At 32.6% G+C, this 19,178-nt stretch overlaps 1 protein-coding gene across 1 annotated transcript; it reads right to left on the bottom strand.

The window, feature by feature from the left end:
- Positions 1 to 1,998: 1,998 nt before the first annotated feature.
- LOC109190548 (RRP12-like protein) lies at positions 1,999 to 10,777 on the bottom strand. Its single transcript, XM_019341048.1, has 19 exons — positions 10,762 to 10,777; positions 8,885 to 9,470; positions 7,770 to 8,301; positions 7,324 to 7,581; positions 7,038 to 7,129; positions 6,342 to 6,551; positions 5,843 to 6,247; positions 5,307 to 5,482; positions 5,068 to 5,161; positions 4,900 to 4,956; positions 4,657 to 4,791; positions 4,486 to 4,557; positions 4,265 to 4,378; positions 4,008 to 4,169; positions 3,530 to 3,658; positions 3,341 to 3,442; positions 3,173 to 3,255; positions 2,936 to 3,067; positions 1,999 to 2,848 (listed from the first exon to the last, which is right to left on the bottom strand). The coding sequence occupies exons 2-19, from the start codon at positions 9,422 to 9,424 to the stop codon at positions 2,260 to 2,262; spliced, it is 3,882 nt and encodes a 1,293-aa protein (XP_019196593.1). The 5' UTR covers positions 9,425 to 9,470; positions 10,762 to 10,777; the 3' UTR covers positions 1,999 to 2,259.
- Between the last annotated feature and the right edge of the window lie 8,401 nt (positions 10,778 to 19,178).

The following is a 19,178-nucleotide window of genomic DNA, read 5'->3' as shown; positions in this document are numbered from 1 at the left end:
TTATATATATATATATATATATATATATATATATATATAATCAAGAAACTTAGAGCATCCACATCAGTGAATATTAGGGAGATAATGTCAGATAAATTATCTTGGGTGGAGATAATAACAAATGGGGGGTGGGGTTATTTGTGAAAATATTTATCCGACAAGTTCAAGGATAATGTCAAAAAAAAAAAAAAAAAAAAAAAAAAAAAAAAAAAAAACTGGCTGTGCGCGTACAATGTCTACACGGGTGCGTACAATGCACGCGCCCGTGTAGCGCGTCAAGCGCGCTGACAGCGCGCTTGACGCGGCAGATTTTTATTATTTTTTTTTCAATTTTTGTTTTGTTATTTTTTGTTTTTGTTTTTTTTCTCTCCCCCCACATTCTCTTTCCTAATCACTCTTACATTATCTCTCAAATCTCCCCAACTAATATGCTCTTAGAAACTTTGAACCCATTATACCATGTCCATCGCATTTAATTTTCTGAAGATGAAGTGGAGATGGTGAATTGGTGATCATGCCATTCAAGTCAGACACACTATCATCTTTCAATGTCATTGAGAGATGTGAAGTGGTCAAATTCAGTTTGGCACTGTGGAAAGTGGTCATATTAAGAAGGTTTTTTTAATAGGATATTAAATAATTATAAGTTTTCTTAAAATATTTTGCAAAGTTAAATCTGCTGCATTGTATCAAGTAAATCCTATATGTCACTAATAATGCATTCAGTTTGGAGCTGTGGAAAGTGGTCATATTTAGAAGGTTTTTTTAATAGAATATTAAATAATTATAAATTTTCTTAAAATATTTTGCAAAAGTTAAATCTGCTGTATTGTATAAGTAAATCCTATATGTCCTCTAATAATGCAAATGCTATATATATATATATATATATATATATATATATATATATATATATATATATATATATATATGTATGTATGAATAATATTACCAATTCATAGTTTTTTTAATAAATGATGACAATATAGCTGATAAAATTATGAGCTTCATTTCAACCTCGTCAATAAAAATTTAGAAATAAAATAACAAAAATACTAGTAAACTAAATTAATTAAGGTTACACAAAATCATCAATGATGGCATAGCAAGTGGTCAAAAAGGGTCTTCCAATTAAATTCATCATCACCAACATCTACCACAATAAAATCCACAGAAATTATAAATCAATTTATCCTTGAATTTCTTCACTTTGACATTCAGAGCACTGGGCAGAAATCACATTGCGTTAGCATCCGCAGGGACCATCGCAATGTTTTGTTCGAATTCCCCTTGCCCGTACCAGTTCTAAGTTGGTTGTTCGACGTTCGGGGAAGGCCCCCAAAAGAGCCGTTCCCAGTCCGTCCCTCGGCCGGCACGCGGCGACCCGCTCTCGCCGCGGTAGCAGCTCGAGCAGTCCGCCGAACAGCCGACGGGTTCGGGACTGGGATCCCCGTGCCCAGCCCACGTCGAAGGCCCCCAAAAGAGCCGTTCCCAGTCCGTCCCTCGGCCGGCATGCGGCGACCCGCTCTCGCCACGGTAGCAGCTCGAGCAGTCCGCCGAACAGCCGACGGATTCGGGACTGGGACCCCCGTGCCCAGCCCTCAGAGCCAATCCTTAGCCCGTGCCCAACCCTCAGAGCCAATTCTTTTCCGCCCCATCCATTTTTCACCCCAGCCCTCAGAGTCAATCCTTTTCCGCCCCATCCATTTACCCTCACCAAACAGTGACTCGTACCCTCACCAAACAGTGACCCGTGCCCAGCCCTCAGAGTCAATCCTTTTCCGCCCCATCCATTTACCCTCACCAAACAGTGAATCAGGGAGGAAGACGTCTCATGGCATTAAGCTCCATAGTCATACTAAACTCAGAAAATACAGTCATACTAAATGGAAAGTACAAATATTAATTGAAGCTCCAAAGGCATACTTAAGCTTATATCCGCACATGTATGTTGTGCTTAAATAAGTTAGGTACATGATTAAGTAATAATATAAAAACAGAATAAATACTTCTCTCACAAATGTCTGTTTCAATAACAATCACCGATTTATATTCAACCAAACTATTGCAACTACCAAGTATACACACTACCAATTTCATGCAATCGCATTTGATGAAATAAAACCAAACTTACAAGGAGTTGAGGATAAATGTAAGCAAACAAAATTGTTGGCAAGTAATGACCTTGATGGAGGCAAAGTATAATTAGCAACTAACAGCCCAACTTCAACTTCATACTTGGACCAGCATCTACTTCATCTAACTTTTGCTTGTGCCCCTCTTCTTGCTCCCTTTTGCTCCTTTCATTTTAAGGGCGTTAGCAACACTCTTCCCCTCCAACTTCTTCGTCATCTTCACCACACTCGACATGCCTTTTCTTGCAGCAGCGCGTTGTTCCGGCCTGCGGCTCATCATCTTGCGGTCAAGGGGCCAGTAGGCATATGGCTCGAGTTTGCCCTTGCGCTTCACGTCGCCACTTGCTTTCTTGCTTGAGTATTCGTTTCCTGTGTAAGCCCATCCAGCATCTGATGTTTTCCTGCGTTTCTGGGTTTGGGTTTGGGTTTTTCTTGAGTTCATTGACGAGCGACTGCCAGTTTCACTTCTTACATCTGCCTCGCTGTCGAGTGACTTCTTTCTTTTTGGCTTCCCGTCTTCCTCACGAATGATAAGATGCCCCTCGGCATCTATCTCCATCTCATCGTCAGATTCTGCCTTGCGCTTGTTATTTCCAGAGGATCTAAGAGCTAACCTCGTCTTCTGTTGGTCAAGTAAGTCGAGTGGCTCATCGTCTAATTGATCAAACAAATCCTCTTGCAAGCTCCTCGATGATTTACGTGTTTTCTTAGACCTGAAAATTTTACACAGTATTAACACTGCTCTTTAAAGCTTTCTTCAATGTTTAAAAACTAAAATAAATTAACACCATCAGACTGACCGTAATGAATGTGCATCGGCCCTACTTTGTCGACCATTTCTGGTCTTCATATCCATAGACTCAGCTTCACTATCCTCAGTTTCATCATCACCAAAATCAGAAAAAACTTTTGTATGATTCCATCGACTAAGCCTGAAAAAAAGACGGGATCCTTAGTAAATAGGCTCAGTTATGTCAAACTTTATACACTTTATATTCTCTGAATTTCAGTAATATATTTACGAGAGAGAGAAAAACCTGGATGTTGTTGCTTTTGACATACGAGATTTACTTTCCTCCGAAGAGTTGTCATTGAGCTTCTTATCTCTCCTCTCCTTAATCTGTTTTTCGAAGAAGTAGAGCTTAACACGCCATGAATTGTATCACCAACAAGCATGCATTATTATACGGTGAAATCCAACTAACCTTTCTTATGTTAGTGAGGAGCTTCATGTGCTCCTCGGGCATCACTTCCTTTACAGCATCCATGCCACACTTCTTGACGAGCATTTCAAGTAGCAGCTTAATCTACAAAATCGAATTCAGCAAATTCTTTCATAGGCATAAGGTGTTCGTATGAAAACGAGAGACCGAGAGACGGAGAAGAGGGCAGACCTTAGCTTTAAAATGGTTCTTAGTACTATCTTGCCAGTTTAGGAGGCCTTCCACCATGCCTCTTAAATGAGCCTGCAATCCTTCTGCTTGTGATTTGGCCACCAATACCTTCAAGAGGCCTAAATTAGCCTGCATTTGTAAAAAAGTTCACGACACTGGGATGTTAACTTTCGTTGACAAAAAAGTAAGAAACGGTGTGCGAGTGTAAAACCAGATAAATACGAATTGAACCATGTGTTCCATCCCAACTAAAAGCCTAAGCTAATAGTTGGATTGCACATTAATGGCACAACACGCCCCCTCACGTGTGCGATGGGTTCCAAGCAAAACGTGGAGCGTAATCGCTTATGGGTGGCGCTGAGATTCGAACCCATGACCTTTGGTCTGGCTCTGATACCAAATTGAAGCATGTGTTTCATCCCAACTAAAAGCCTAAGCTAATAGTTGGATTGCACATTAATGGCTCAACAATACGAACCTTAATTATTTCTTTGTTCTTTCTCCTAAGAAGGAGAAATGCAGATGGAAGGACATTGTACGAAGCAGCGACAAGATCAGTGAATTCATAGGCCAACCGAGCTAAACCTTTCATTGCCGCACTAATCATGTGAGGGGTCTCCCCAGCAAGGCCACCAGCGACCTACCAGCAAGAGGTTAAGATAAATTAAATATCAATAAGATAAGACGAGAAAATTTTACTTTTCTTTATTAAACCAAGTAGAGCACAAACAATACCATGTTAAACAACTGCTCTAAGTGCTCCTTTTTGCCACCTCTCTCTTCATCGGCACAAGCATGGCCAATCTGGACCAGAATATCATATGCCCTGTTCCTCGTCCTTTTGTTAATCTAAAGACATGTACCAAGTTTCAGTCACATGATAAATCTACGATCCATGTTTAAAGCATATATGAGGATAAATTAACAAAATAATCTCAGTAAAATAGAGACTGCACCTCTTTTAAGGCAAGTAGAATTTCGGTTAAAAACGAAGCAACAAGGTCACTCCTCCTCTGTACTGAGTTATCCTGTGCGTTATCCACACAAGGTTAAAAGTCATAATAAAATCGACTATGGAGTATGGAAATACATGGATTAGCAAAACACGCAAATCACTTATTCCTCACCTTGGAAATATGGACAATCAAGAAATACAGGCAGTCAAGTCTATGACGCTTGGCAGAAAAATGGCATGATGGCAGTGCTTCAACCATCAAATTAAGCAACTCATCAAGCCTCCTTGAAGTAAACTCGTCAGATTTCTGTTCATAGAGATCCAGTGAGTTTATTATTCCAAACAAAAGTTCCACATTACTTTGAAGGAATAAGCAATGATTTTAGAGCATGCCAAAATTAGCTGGAAAGATTACTTGGAGCATGATTGAAAGAACTTTGTATGCCTTTTTCTGAACCAATCCTTCAGCATCCTGAAATGAAAAAGGTAGGACATCAGGAATTCCATTCATCTCACATGAAATATATGGTGTTGTAATTTCAAAGTGCTAAAGAACGACTCCAAGACAATTAAAAAAGCTAACCTTCAATGCAGGTTCTATTGCGATGAACAAGAGATCAATTTCCTTGGAGTCTAAGCCAGGCAAAAGTGAAACTGCCAGATCAAATAGCTGAGCCCTACATAATGTAATACACGAAAATAGCAGGTCACTAGTGATCACGGAACTTGATTTGGAACACTAGTTTACAGAAGTAAACTGTTTAACTGTTTAACAAAATGAGGAAACTTAAGGAATGCTCATTAGCAATTTAGCGGTTCTACCTCACTGACGACAATGATTCTTCACCAGAAGAGTTATCCACTTGCATTGCATTGTTATCTCTTGAGCCTGTTTTACCAGCCTCTTGTGTCACCTTCAAAAGTTTTTGCATAGTACTCTTGAAGAACCTTGTGACTACCTCTTTATCCGAAATGGAAGCCAGCTCACCAATAACCGTCTGTATATTACATGCATTATCATACAATATATTAAAGTATATCTAAACAGTAGACAATAAATATTTCAGTTACAGTACTATGATTGGTGATGCAAAATAAGAAGTCTGTTCATTTGCCAATATGACGCGTAGAAAATTAATAGGAAATGTATGTTAATAAATACGGAGTATCATTTATCATATGTGCCAACATTGCATAGTAAGCTGTTTTTTTATATTTACAACCGAGAACTATTTTGGATTTTGCCTATATAACACATTTTAGTTTTTGTTTGAACTTTGAAATGAATACAAAATAAAAGGGGAGAGAAATTTATCCAGAATAGAAGAATAAATGAGAAGATATATTTAAAAAGATACCTGCAGAGGTCCAATCGTGTCTTTCGAAGATTTCAAGAAGGCTCCAGAAAGAATAGATAATAATTCACGAGCAGAGACCCTTACTGCATTCAAATTATCAGCTACAACTTGTGAGTTGTAACGAGCAATTGCTCGCTCCTTGTGAATGCTCATCCCGCTGTTAGACAGATCCTCTTTTCCTTCTACAATGCTCTTGTTCTGTTCAATGAGAATATGCAAACCGGAGCATATTATACCATGAACATCAGGCTCTTCACGTAAAGCTTTATTTAGCACCTTCTCCAAGGCCTTGAAGCTATCAGCAGTGTCTAAAGGATAGTTGCAAAATGAGGGTAACAATGACCATAAAGAGTATACGATGCCATCAATAGTCCTCGCAGAGATGATCTTTCCTTCTTGCTCAAACTGCAAAAAGTAAAGAGCACTGGACTTACATGCATGAAGAGATGAAAGAAGGAGAAAGCAAGCCAACAGGAGAGACTTGGCAGAAAAGTCATACCACTGCAGATCGCTGCTTCATAGCTGCAATAATTGACATAATTGTCTTGGTAAAGAAACTTAAATGAGCACCAACAATGTAATGTTTCAGGATCGGAAACAGCCACAGATTGGCCTCGGATAAATCCCGAGAGTCCAAATTCAGAGGAAGAATACTTAAAAAAGCTTCAGGTCCCATTGCACCAACAGCCGATCCCACGCATTCATGTAGCTGTAATCAACAAGTCATCATTTAGAACTATAATTGTTTGAAAACATAGTAGTAATCAACACAAAATTGAAAGCATATCATCTCAAACAAAATATTAATTCTTAAAACACAACAATTGAAGAGCATCAAATGCATAGGAGCATTCGAACTGAAGTACAGACATAAGATCAAGAGTAGTGGATAGGAAAATTAACATATCTAGCTAAAATAATTGCTTCATAAAGTAAAAGTGGCCAACTAGATAATGTGATCAACATTCTATTGTAATAAGAATATCTGTTCACCAATTAAATCACAATTGTCACTCTTTTATGAGGGGAATGTTAGTCGACAAATTTGCATTGAAAATCAGCATAATAGAAAGAATGAAGAGATTAGAATTTCGCAGGAAGAAATCCTGCACTCCCAAATGACAGAAATAACTAAATGACATAAAATTAATGAGCAATGAAAGAAATGGAAAATCATGTAATTTTGTGGCCTTACCTGTTTACGAAATGGAAAATCTTCATCAGGTAACTTTTGTATCTCGGCCAAATTCTCAAGTGCTCCTTTCAAGAAGTAAGAAGAATATTGACCTGAAAGGCAATGGAAGAAGGAAACTACTATTTCAAGTGTCTAAGAAAAGAAAAGAAAAAAACCAAACAAACAAAGATGATAATGTTATTCACATTGCAATCACTAGCGGATCTGCATAATACATTATAACAAGATATGGAACTTTTTTTCCCAATATTAAATAACAAGAGTGAAGATAAAATAATGCAACTACCTAGTTTGTCAAACATTGTTGAAACAATTTGAAACGAAATATCCCAGACTGCCGCATATTGATAATCAAGCAAGCTTTCAATTGTTGCGCATACTTTTTCAATAATTGTTGGGGCAGATTTCCTTGTTCCCTCATTAGAATTCATAACCTGATCCACACCTTGTTTGATCAAGTTTTCATCAATGCATGCATTTATTAAGTTCTTGAAAGCTTCCTTTGCAGCTACCAATGCTTCCTCATGTTCAGAAACCAAAACATCTGCAAACCTCTCAAAATACAACAATCAGACATTGCTCGTTAAACTAAAAACTAGCTCTATTGAATGCAACAGAACTTATCTGCATGTGATTAAAATGAAATACACCTCCCCATCGCCATCACCCAAAAATAATCTTTGGAATTATTTGACAAATTGAAAATTTTGATAAAAGGGGAAAAGAACCAACCACTAAGTGCGCTGAATACCACTGGGAGCTTAACCACACAAATTTGTCTATTTAGGGAATATATTCTTTTCATCCCAACATCTAGCAAGCGAGAAGTAAATGTCATGCTATCAGCTGATGACTGATGTGCAGAAATTGATGTGGCTAATGAGCATAACAGATCAAGAAGCACTTCCGGGGAAACTTCTCCAGTTGGGTGGATGCAGAGGGCATTAATGGCATCTGTTATACGCCTGGTAACAAGAGGTTGACGCAATTCCAAGAGAGATTTGAAGTATTTCAAAATGCTCACTGACGACTTCACGGACATAAATGGGAGACAAATTTTGAGTGCATCAAGAATGTACAGAACTTCCTGAGCTCCTTTCGGGCCCTCCGGAGCACTCGCATTTGATCCTCCAGCAAGTAGGAGAGACCTTTCAAAGACATTACCAATAGCTTCACTTGCAGGTGCCAATAAAGCTGTGAGCACAGGTGACATCTGAAATTTTTGTAGGACCTCTCGAAGACAAATGTGAGACTGTTTCCTCACCTGCCATCAATCACACACCAAAATCAAAACTATTGGCACAATCATTGTGAGTTTGCAAGAACTAACATTCTTGGCCTAGTTCCAGTGCCAAAAAGGTCTGGAGCAGCATAAAGGATTCTACATATAAATTCAGCTTTCAGAGTAAAAATCAAGGAAAAAGACAGACCAAGCAAGAACACATTTTTTAACTAATGTGTTACAACAGCAATACTGCTGAAGTTGTTTTCAGACCATTTGCACCCCATTTATTATTCCTAGAGTACACAATATTTAGATTTTTATACCTCTTCCAGTAGGTTTGCATGGAATTTTCTGCACTTACTAAGCAGGTAAAGGTATAATTTTTCTCCTACTCGTAGATGAAAACATAATTAGCAGAATGCCGCCACTCGAAGAAAAAGCTCATTATCAATTCTCACCCAAAACCAATAAAGACCTCAACTTTTTAAGGTGCACACAAATATTTATGTTAGAGATTGAAATTTTTCATCAAAGAACCCACCAATGGTGTTTAAAAAATAAAATAAATAAATAAATAAATAAATAAAAACTCGTATCAAATTTTTGTAACAAAAATACTAACTTTTGGTCGATCATCCGCCATAAAACCAACAAGAAAACCATAGAGCTCAGCTACATCCGCCCAGTTCGCCTTTTCTCTAACAAGCAAAAGATACGAAACGCCCTTCAAACACGAGACAATCCCCTGAACACCAGTCGTTTTCTGCCGGAGAATCCGGGCAAGGAGATTCGAAGTATAATCGAATTTCTTTAGCAGCGCAGCTCTGCTGATTTTATCAATGACGAGTGAGAGAATGGTGGAGAGAGCGTCAACGATGTGAGGCTGGGGGTCCTCGGCTTCGGCGGTGGAGACGCGCTGAAGGGATGAGCAAGTAGCGCCGAAGTAGGTTATGGGGGTGAGTGGCAAGTTCTGGTCTTTTAGCTCCTGCGACATTGCGCCGATGGCGGTGCATATGTGGACGTGAGACTCGTTGGCGGAATCGCTGAATTGGGATAACACGGCAGCGCAGAAGTCATCGGCTTCGGAGTCTAGGTTTTGCTCCGGTAGAAATTCCATATCAGAGCCCTCCATTGTTGAGGAGCTAGTATTCTCTGAGCACATACCAAAGCGGCGACGCTACTTGTGAGGGGATTAGCGGCGGCGGCGGGAGGACAGGGTTCGAGCAGGGCGTGATGGAAATTTTTCTATTTATGAGAGAGAGTTTTTGTGAAGTCCTAATTGGAATAAAAAAATCTTTGTGGGTTTTGTTGCATTGCCCGTTTGTTCTGTGTGCTTCTTGTGTCGTACGTTTTATTTGTCTCCCGATTTTGCCCTTTCACTTAACGCTGCAATTTCTGGTTGTAAGGCAACTGTATGTATTAACTTGAGTTTAGACACTTTCAGTCCTTATATTTTGGTAACATTCTCTTTTTTTGTCCTGATTTATGAAAATTTTCATTTTAAGTACCAATTGATTTGTCTCAGTCAATTTTTGCTCAAAACTTTTTTCATGAAATATTTTGTACTTTGTGCATTTTATCAAATTGTTTGTCTATTTTACCCTTGGGCGATGTTATCGTTCAATTTCTGGCTATATAGAGGACAACACTCATACTATTTAGGTGGACTAGATTTGTATGGTGTCTTACTGTGTTGCACACTTCTCTTTGTACTTGTTTTTATTTTTTATCATTACTAGTATTTGCACCCGTGCGATGCACGGTATGTATTCGTTATAATATATGAATTATAATTTGCTTCATATCCGATATTGCAAATTTTAACGTTGAAAGGTTTGTATGAAAGTTTCGGAATTGAATTAATTGGTCTCATTATCTTTACGTGTAGTAATTTAGCTATAGAAATTTTTGTAACGGAATATATACGTAATATGTAGATATGTAACAATTTTGTTATATTTGTGCAAGAAGTATACATAATATAACTGTTTTGAATTAGACATTGTTGAAAACCTCTTTGTAGACGACATTAGTAGTACTAACAGAAGTTTGTCCATCCTCATCTAGAGCTAAAACCTTAAGGCCATCAGGATGAGTGACTCGGGAAAAAGTCACATACAATTGACCGTGATTAAAGACTGATTTTTTCAACAATAAGCCAACGTGAGTTAGTGTTTAACCCTGACTTTTGTTGATAGTCATTGCATATGCTAGCATCAACGGGAATTGTTTACGCTGGAACTTGAATGACAATCTCGTATCAGAAGGGGTGAGAGACATTTGTGGTGTAAGAACTTTGTTTCCTTGCTGCGTTCCATTAACTATTCTTGCTTCGACAATATGATCCGCCAATCTTGTAACGATGAGGCGCGTACCGTTGCAAAGACCAAGAGAGTGGTCTATGTTTCGCAGTAACATAACAGGTACACCAACCTTTATTGTCAATGAATGATTAAGAAGTCTAGACAATCTCAATCTATTTAAAAATTCAGGAGTGTGTACTTGTGAGAGATTATCACCATCTATCTGATTCTACCTTACACAAAGGGTCACAGTTTAAATACGTCTGACCTTCTGCAGTGTTCATGTCACACATATACTGATTAATTTGATAAACAACATCTAAAGTCGGTGAGAGGATCGCTCGTCCTTCTAGGTGCGACTCTTCTAGCATTCCATACTTCGCGGTTGGGAAGATGCTTTCAAATATAGTTGCAATTGGATCAGGTCCACACTTCAATATTATTTTATGCGTCCATTGTCATGCCTTCTGTAGATTAGGTAACCATCTTTATCCAGAATCGTCTGACTAACATATTTTTTGGGGAAATACTTTGAAAATTTACCATTTACCATGCATGGCGAATTCTTCCGGAGTTGTCCACACGGTCCGTGCAACATAAATTCGCTAACTGCGTCATTGTACTTATTGTCCGCATCTTGGTCTGGAATTTCAGTAGAAATCAAGGCATCAACTTCCGGTGTGGAATGTGCCCGATTCATTCTTTTGGCAAATAGCAATATGTGCGCGTGAGGGAGTCATCTTTTTTTAAATTCAATTGTGTAGATAACTGTGCAGAAAATTAAAATAAAAAAAAAGTAATTTTATACATGAAATTTAAATTTAATTAAGGCACATTAAAGTATGTATGATAATCAAATACCTCCACATATGTCGCCAAACAGCTTTTCCGTCTTGATATCTTCAATCATAGCATCAAATTTCATCTTAAACACGCGACAAACAATATCGAGTCTATCCTCTGCTTTAAGCCCACGTTGTGCAACATAGCACTCAATCTCAGTCCACTTCGGGTTGCATGTGAATGTTATGAACAGATGAGGATAACCGATGTGCCTGCATATTCCATTTCATCTTGATAGTTTTGAATCATATACCTAGCTCCGCATGTGAATGATGATGGTAGTATAATTCTTTTCACCCTGAGTTGAATGATGATGGTAGTACAATATTTTCAAGGAATTTTTCCATTTATTACGCAGAATTTGTTTTAATTATTCTCACAATTATAATGGTTTAATTATTCACAAAAGTTGTTAACTATTTTTCATTTTTAAGTACATATTGACTTTAATTTGGGGTAACAATTCATTAGATATTAGTTAATTTCCATATAAAATTTTGTTACCAATTAAGCTTTATTAAATTTTTTACGAATTAATTAATATTTTTTATTAGTTTGGGTGGAAAATTTAAAGAGGATAATTTGTATTTTATTAATAGTATAGATTGTTGTAAATAATAATTAATAAATTATTATTTTCTTATAAAATTACGCAAAATTTCAAAAGAATTTTCTGATTTATTACGCAGAATTTGTTTCCATTATTCTCACAATTATAATGGTTACTTATTCTTAGAATTTGGTAACCATTTTCCATTTTTAAGTACATATTCTGGGATGGCAACGGGGCGAGGCGGGCGGGGAGTATACTCCCCGTCCCCATCACTGCGACCCCGTTCCCATCCCCATCCCGTCCCGTCCCCGGCGGAGAATTGAAAATATTCCTCATCCCCGTCCTAGCGGAGAATTAGGCGGGGACGGGGATTCTCCATTCCCCTTCAACTCCTAGTCAAAATATTAAATAATTCAAAATTTTAATGATAAACAAATTTTAAAATAATTAAAAATATTAATTATTAATTATTTGAGCAAAAAAATATAAAATATTTAAGTATATGATAATAAGAGCGTAAGCTAAATTTATTTATATATTTAATTAATTTCTATTAAACATATGCTTACCAAAAAGGACTACATGAATATATAAATTTTATAATTAATTAAATTTTAGTTAATTAAACTTCACACGGAATAAATTTTATAAACTAATTAATAAATTACCATAATATTCTTTCCATAACTAATTAGTCACATACAAAATATTTATGAAATATATATAGACTACTTATATATACACGGATATGAATATATAATTTTTATAATTAATTAAATTTTAGTCAACTAAACTTCACACAGAATAAATTTTATAAACTAATTAATTAGTTACCGTAATATTTTTTCCATAACTACTTAGTCACATACAGAATATTTATGAATTATATATAGACTAATTATATATACACAGATATTACAGAAATACCCGTAAATTTGAGGGGGGGGGGGGAGGGAGGGGGGGGGAATTTGGCTAGGATGATTTTACTTTTAATTATATGTAGACATATTAATTAGTTATTTATTAATAGCATATTTCTTTATTTCTAGTAATATATTCTGATCCATTTTAATCAAGTATTAATTAGCATTTTATTTTCCAATTGACTTAATTTTTATGTCATTTTTATTACCAGGCAATAATTCTTTTTTAATACATATTAATTAGATAATTATTAATATTTTTTATTTTTATTTTCAGTAAATTATTAATAACATATACCATTTTCCAATTTAGATATACTATTGTTAATTCGTTTCCTTTTCGACATTGTTAATTTGGAGATTTTTTTTAAAAAAAATATTATACCATAATTTGTATATTTCGTGTCATTTTTAATCTCAGTCAATTATTTATTCAATTAACAGATTTCTTTTTCAATTTATATATACTATTATTTGGGCGGAGTTGCAATTCTTTTTTTTTTTTTTTCATTTGAGTTAATTTGGAATTATTTTTAATTTTAAATCAAGTATTAATAATAATTTCCTTTTCCAATTAGCCTAATTTTCATGCCATTTGTATTCTCAATTAAATATTTTTTTAATACATATCAATTAATTTATACTATAATTATTAATATAATTGTCATTATATATTTGAAAATTACAGATCTCGTGCCATTTTTTTAAAAGGATTCCATGTCATTTTTAATCAAGTATTAATTATCATTTCTTTTTTCAATTGACCTAATTTACATGTCATTTTTTATTCTCAATCAATAAATTTTTTGAATACATATTAATTAGTTAATTAATAATAATAATTTTTTTAATATTTCCAATAAATTTGTAATAATATATAGTTTTTCGATTTTACATATATTTCCTTTTTGACATGGTCAATATAAGGATCCTTTTTTTTTTCTTAAAATATTATACTACAATTTATACATTTCGTGCTATCTTCAATCTCAGTCAATTATTTTTCCAATTAACAAATTCTTTTTCCAGTTTACTTATACTATTGTTTGGACGGTCTGACAATTTTATTTTTCATTTGATTTAATTTGGAATCATTTTTTAATTTTTAATCAATTATTAATAATCATTTCATTTTTCAATTGGTATAATTTTCATGTCATTTTTATTCTTAGTCAATTTTTTTTAATACATATCAATTAATTTATACTATAATTATTAATATAATTTCCGATATATATTCAGAATTTATATATTTCATGCCATTTTAATCAAATATTAATTATTATTTCCTTTTTCAATTGGTATAATTTGCATGCCATTTTTATTCTCAGTCAATGATTTTTCAATACATATTAATTAGTTAATTAATAATATATATATATATATATATATATATATATATATATATATATATATATATTATTTTCAGTAATATATTCTGTGTCATTTTTAATCAAGTATTAATTATTATTTCCTTTTCAAATTGATCTACTTTTTTCAGTAATATATTATGTGTCATTTTTAATCATGTATTATTTATCATTTCTTTTTCAAACTGATCTACTTTTCATGCCATTTTTTCTTAGTCAATGATTCTTTTTAATACATATTAATTATTTAATTATCAATAACAATTTTTTTTAATATTTATATGTTGAAGTAATTTTATAATACTAACAACTGTTACTATAAATACGTTTCATGTGTAAATACGATATGTAACCTTTATTCATTTTAAAGTTTTGTTATGTAATAACTATATAGGAAACATTGCGATATTACAATTGAAAAAAAAAACATACTATTATTTTATTGATTTCTAAAAATATACTATCAATTAAATAAGATTTGATATTTAAAATGAGTAATTAGCTAAAATAATAAACTTTTAATACACCGTATTAAAATAAAAAGTTATTACAAACATCTTAGTAAGCTACATTAGTAGGTAAACTACAAAAGAAAATATATATTCTCATTTATTAGTAATTTCGATTACACCAGCCAGACTAATTAATCTATATATTAATTGTGCCTGTTAGGTGTTGCCACATCCTTTACTAACATCCATGTTAATTTGTCCAATGTAAACTCATGACTCATCTGTATAATCTTCATCATCACCACAGTAAAATTAAAAAGAATATGATAGTTATTAATCCATCCAATGTCTAAACTCATAAATACAATCTTCATCACAATAAAATTAAAAAGAATATTATGCTAAAGAAAAAGATATGATACATCTACAATTCAATTTTCAGCATGAAATATTTTCACAAAATAAAAATAAAGTAATTAATAAATATAATATACAAACAACTTGCTAAAGTGCTTACCTGAAATAGTTGCAAAATATTACATTTTTTTAAATAAAACTACCAATAAAATATACTTTATTAAATTTATATACTACTTTTTCAATATATGCAATTGCATCATTTCATGTATATTAATAAGAACTAAATATGAAACTTTTGATTTTCATTACATGATTGTATAGTAATTAACTACCAATGCAAAACAAATTTAAACCATATACATAATATATATATATATATATATATATATATATATATATATATATATATATATATGTTCAATTTATGCATATTTTAGAGGAAATTTAAATTCGATTAACTTGAATATTTAAAATGAGTAGCTACCATATTTAGATTTGATATTTAAAATGTGTAATTAACTAAAATAATAAACTTTTAATAGAAAGTATTAAAATAAAAAAAATATTAAAAACACTCAGATTCTTCATTTTGCATTTCTGGTTTTTGTATCCACCAAGTCAATATTATGTAATACAATCAAAGTTGTTCTAGGGGTTACTACCACCTCTAAATTTAAAAAAAAAGTCATCCTGCAAGTTTTCATCTACAATGATTGGCGGCCATGGTTGAAACCCTTCAAGGTTGACAAAAGAGATAGAGACAAACATCCAAACAAAAAATAAAGTTAAAAACAACATAAAATTAGATTCTAGGATAAAGATAAATACCTTTTTCACCTTCAAAATGGATCGAATAGCATAGCAATTCTCTATGGTACTACACAACAAAGGAATAATCCTTATTCACTGGGATTGAACAATGTTATTGATATATCAACAAACTAAGCCTAAAATTATGCAGGAAAGAAAATACAATATTAATATGAATGTAAATATAAATATGAATCTTAAAAATGGTAGTGAATATACAAAAAAAAAAAATTAATACACATATATTTACGATCCACACTCTCATTGAGTTGTCATCCCCACAAACTTCAACCACCGCCCTCTAACATGAACTGCTACAGAAATCTTCTTCCACCACCGCCATAAAAATAACTACTAATTTAATCCAAAGCAATGCCAACTTCAAATTTGCAAAAAAAAAAAAAAAAAAACAAAAACAAAACAAAACAAAACAAAACAAAAAAAAAAAAAAAACAACTTCCGCACCGACAAAGTCAAGATTGCTTCCGCAGTGTTGATTCCGCCGAAAATGTCAAAACGTCTTGAAGGGAGAGATAAATTACTCTTTTATTACATAAAATGCACACTTTAAAGACGGAGAGATTGAATCAAAAGAAAGCCCAACGCTTTGACAAATTGACAACTAAAAAAAATGCTTTGAATACTATTTTCATTTTTAGTGTATTCTTATCATGCTTCCCTTTGCATCTGTTTACATATACACAGAATCCGTCCATCCCCACTTTATCCACTTGATGAGCAAGGAACTCTATTGCTTCCCCATCAATCTTTATAGATCTGTATTTTCTCTACAAAAATAAACAAAAAAAAAAAGAATATATCAACATTTTTTCTTACGAACCACTTTTCTTGTTTAAAAATCGAAAAATACAAAAACAAAAAAAAACAAAAAAAAAAACAAAAAACAAAAAAAAAAAACAAAAAATAAAAAACAAAAAAAACAAAACAAAACCCAATAAGAAAGAAAGAAAAAAGAAACTAAGATAATGAAAACTTCACCCGTGCAAATCACGTATCAACCTCAATTGTGGAAGATCACAGGATAATTAGCAAAAGTCAATGAAATAATTAACCTTAGTTGAGATTGTGAAATTGATGAGTTGTCTATGATCATATAAGGTGTATTTATACACAATAGATGAGATCAAAAGAGCTTAGTATTGAAATTATAAAATGGTAAGAGATATTAAGAAAGGTAAAAGCTTCCAATTATTTACTTTCTACCCACTACTACACGCATTCCATATACATATACATTGTGTATGAGTATTGCTTTTATATATAACAAATAATATAAAATACTACACACTAATTAGCTTAATTAACAATAATAACCTTAATTACTATATATTGTATAACTACGTACATTCCTAATATATTATTACAACATTGTTCTAATGGTTTTCCCTAATTATTTAATTAATAATATATTACTAATATAATTTTTCCTAATAAATTTGATAATAAAACTGTTATTATATTATTATTATTATTATTATTATTATCATTATTATTATTATTATTGTTGTTGTTGTTTTTGTTATTATTATTATTATTTTAATTTTATTTTATATTTGAACAATAATATTTTTATTATGCATGAACAATAATATTATCAATTATATTATAGAATATAATACCATATATAATATTACCAATTAATAGATTTTATTTATTTCCATTTGACATTTACTTACCAAATAAGTTTTACTACAAAGTTTTGGGGGGAAAATTTGTTAGGAGGATTTTACTTTTATATATATATAGATATAGATATATAGATATAGATATAGATTATATTATTATTATTATTATTATTATTATTATTATTATTATTATTTATTTAATTTCCATTTGACATTTACTTACCAAATAAGTTTTACTACAAAAATTTTGGGGGAAAAATTTGTTAGGAGAATTTTACTTTTATATATATATAGATATAGATATAGATTCCATGTTCATTCCTTGACAGGCTTTATTGTTTATTACTCCGTATGTTTTATTTATGTCAGAATTATAGATTTCATTCAACTACTTTTGTTTTTTATTATTTTTAAATGTCATTTTTATCCAATTTTGTAAGTTTCCCCCTTACTTCAATTATCCGTTGGAAGACTTATTTTGCTTTCATTACTGGTGTCAGTTCTGAACATTTGAGGGGAGTTGTTAACTAATTCGTGGGTTGATTTATCCCTTGCATAAGCTCCCGCTTTTTCTTATATATAGCGGACTATTGTACATAAGTTTCATTTCTCTCCGGTTTGTTTTCGTTTTCTCCTTGTGTAAGTTACTGCCATTTTATATTCTCATTTCTCTTTAATTGCTTTTGATTTTCTACTTGCATCTCATTTACCATTTTTGTTTGAGTTTTATCATCGTGTTTGTATAAATTATTTTGGTCGATACTTTAATTAAACATATGTGTCTTTGTTATGTTGCTCATTTCATGATCTCATTTATCTTGAATTATTTTTGGTTCTCTACTTGCCTTCTCATTTATTATGTTATGCGATAGTTTGGCCCCAACTTCCAAAAGATATATATATATATATATATATATATATATATATATATATATATATACACCTTAAGAAATAATAAAATTGTATTTTCGTAAATCACGTACCGGGCATGTAATGTCTCTATTTTTGTAACAAAAATTTTTCAAGGTGATAGACTTTAGACAATTTTTAAATACCATCATGATATTTGAAAATAATTATGCTACCAACATACAAACATACGAATAGATTAAATTAAAAAACCAAAAAAAAATAATAAAATAAAAAAGCTTTCCTATATTCCTTCCGATCGATTTCTTTTGATTACATCATTTCAAATATCTTCGTTCCGAAATCGTTCATTCTGAAAATTGCTCATTTCAAAGTGTTTCCTTTTGCCCACTTTCTGCCAACAACATACAATTTATTATTATTATTATTACTATTAATTTATTCTTTTTTTTTTTATTACCAACGACCTTCTTTGAAACTGCTTCCACTATCTTCTTCTACAAAAATTAAGCATCAACGGCCTTCTTCCAGACTACAAGAAGGCCGCTGCCTTCTTCCACCCTGAAAGATGACATGAATGGCCTTCTTCCAAGCTAGAAGAAGGTCGATGCATTCTTTCATATTTGGAAGAAGATAAAAATGGCAAATATGGATCGAGCCCAAATATTTTGACCATATTAAAAAACTCTTATAATATATTTCTGAACAAAAAATGTGATTATATTAGATTATTAGTTATAAAAGATGGACATACACAAGGTCGAAATTTGCAAATTATTCGGAACA

This window comes from Ipomoea nil, unplaced genomic scaffold (assembly GCF_001879475.1).
Source record: "Ipomoea nil cultivar Tokyo-kokei standard unplaced genomic scaffold, Asagao_1.1 scaffold1576, whole genome shotgun sequence".
Taxonomy (NCBI): domain Eukaryota; kingdom Viridiplantae; phylum Streptophyta; class Magnoliopsida; order Solanales; family Convolvulaceae; genus Ipomoea; species Ipomoea nil.
This window is presented reverse-complemented; position numbering and strand designations above follow the sequence as displayed.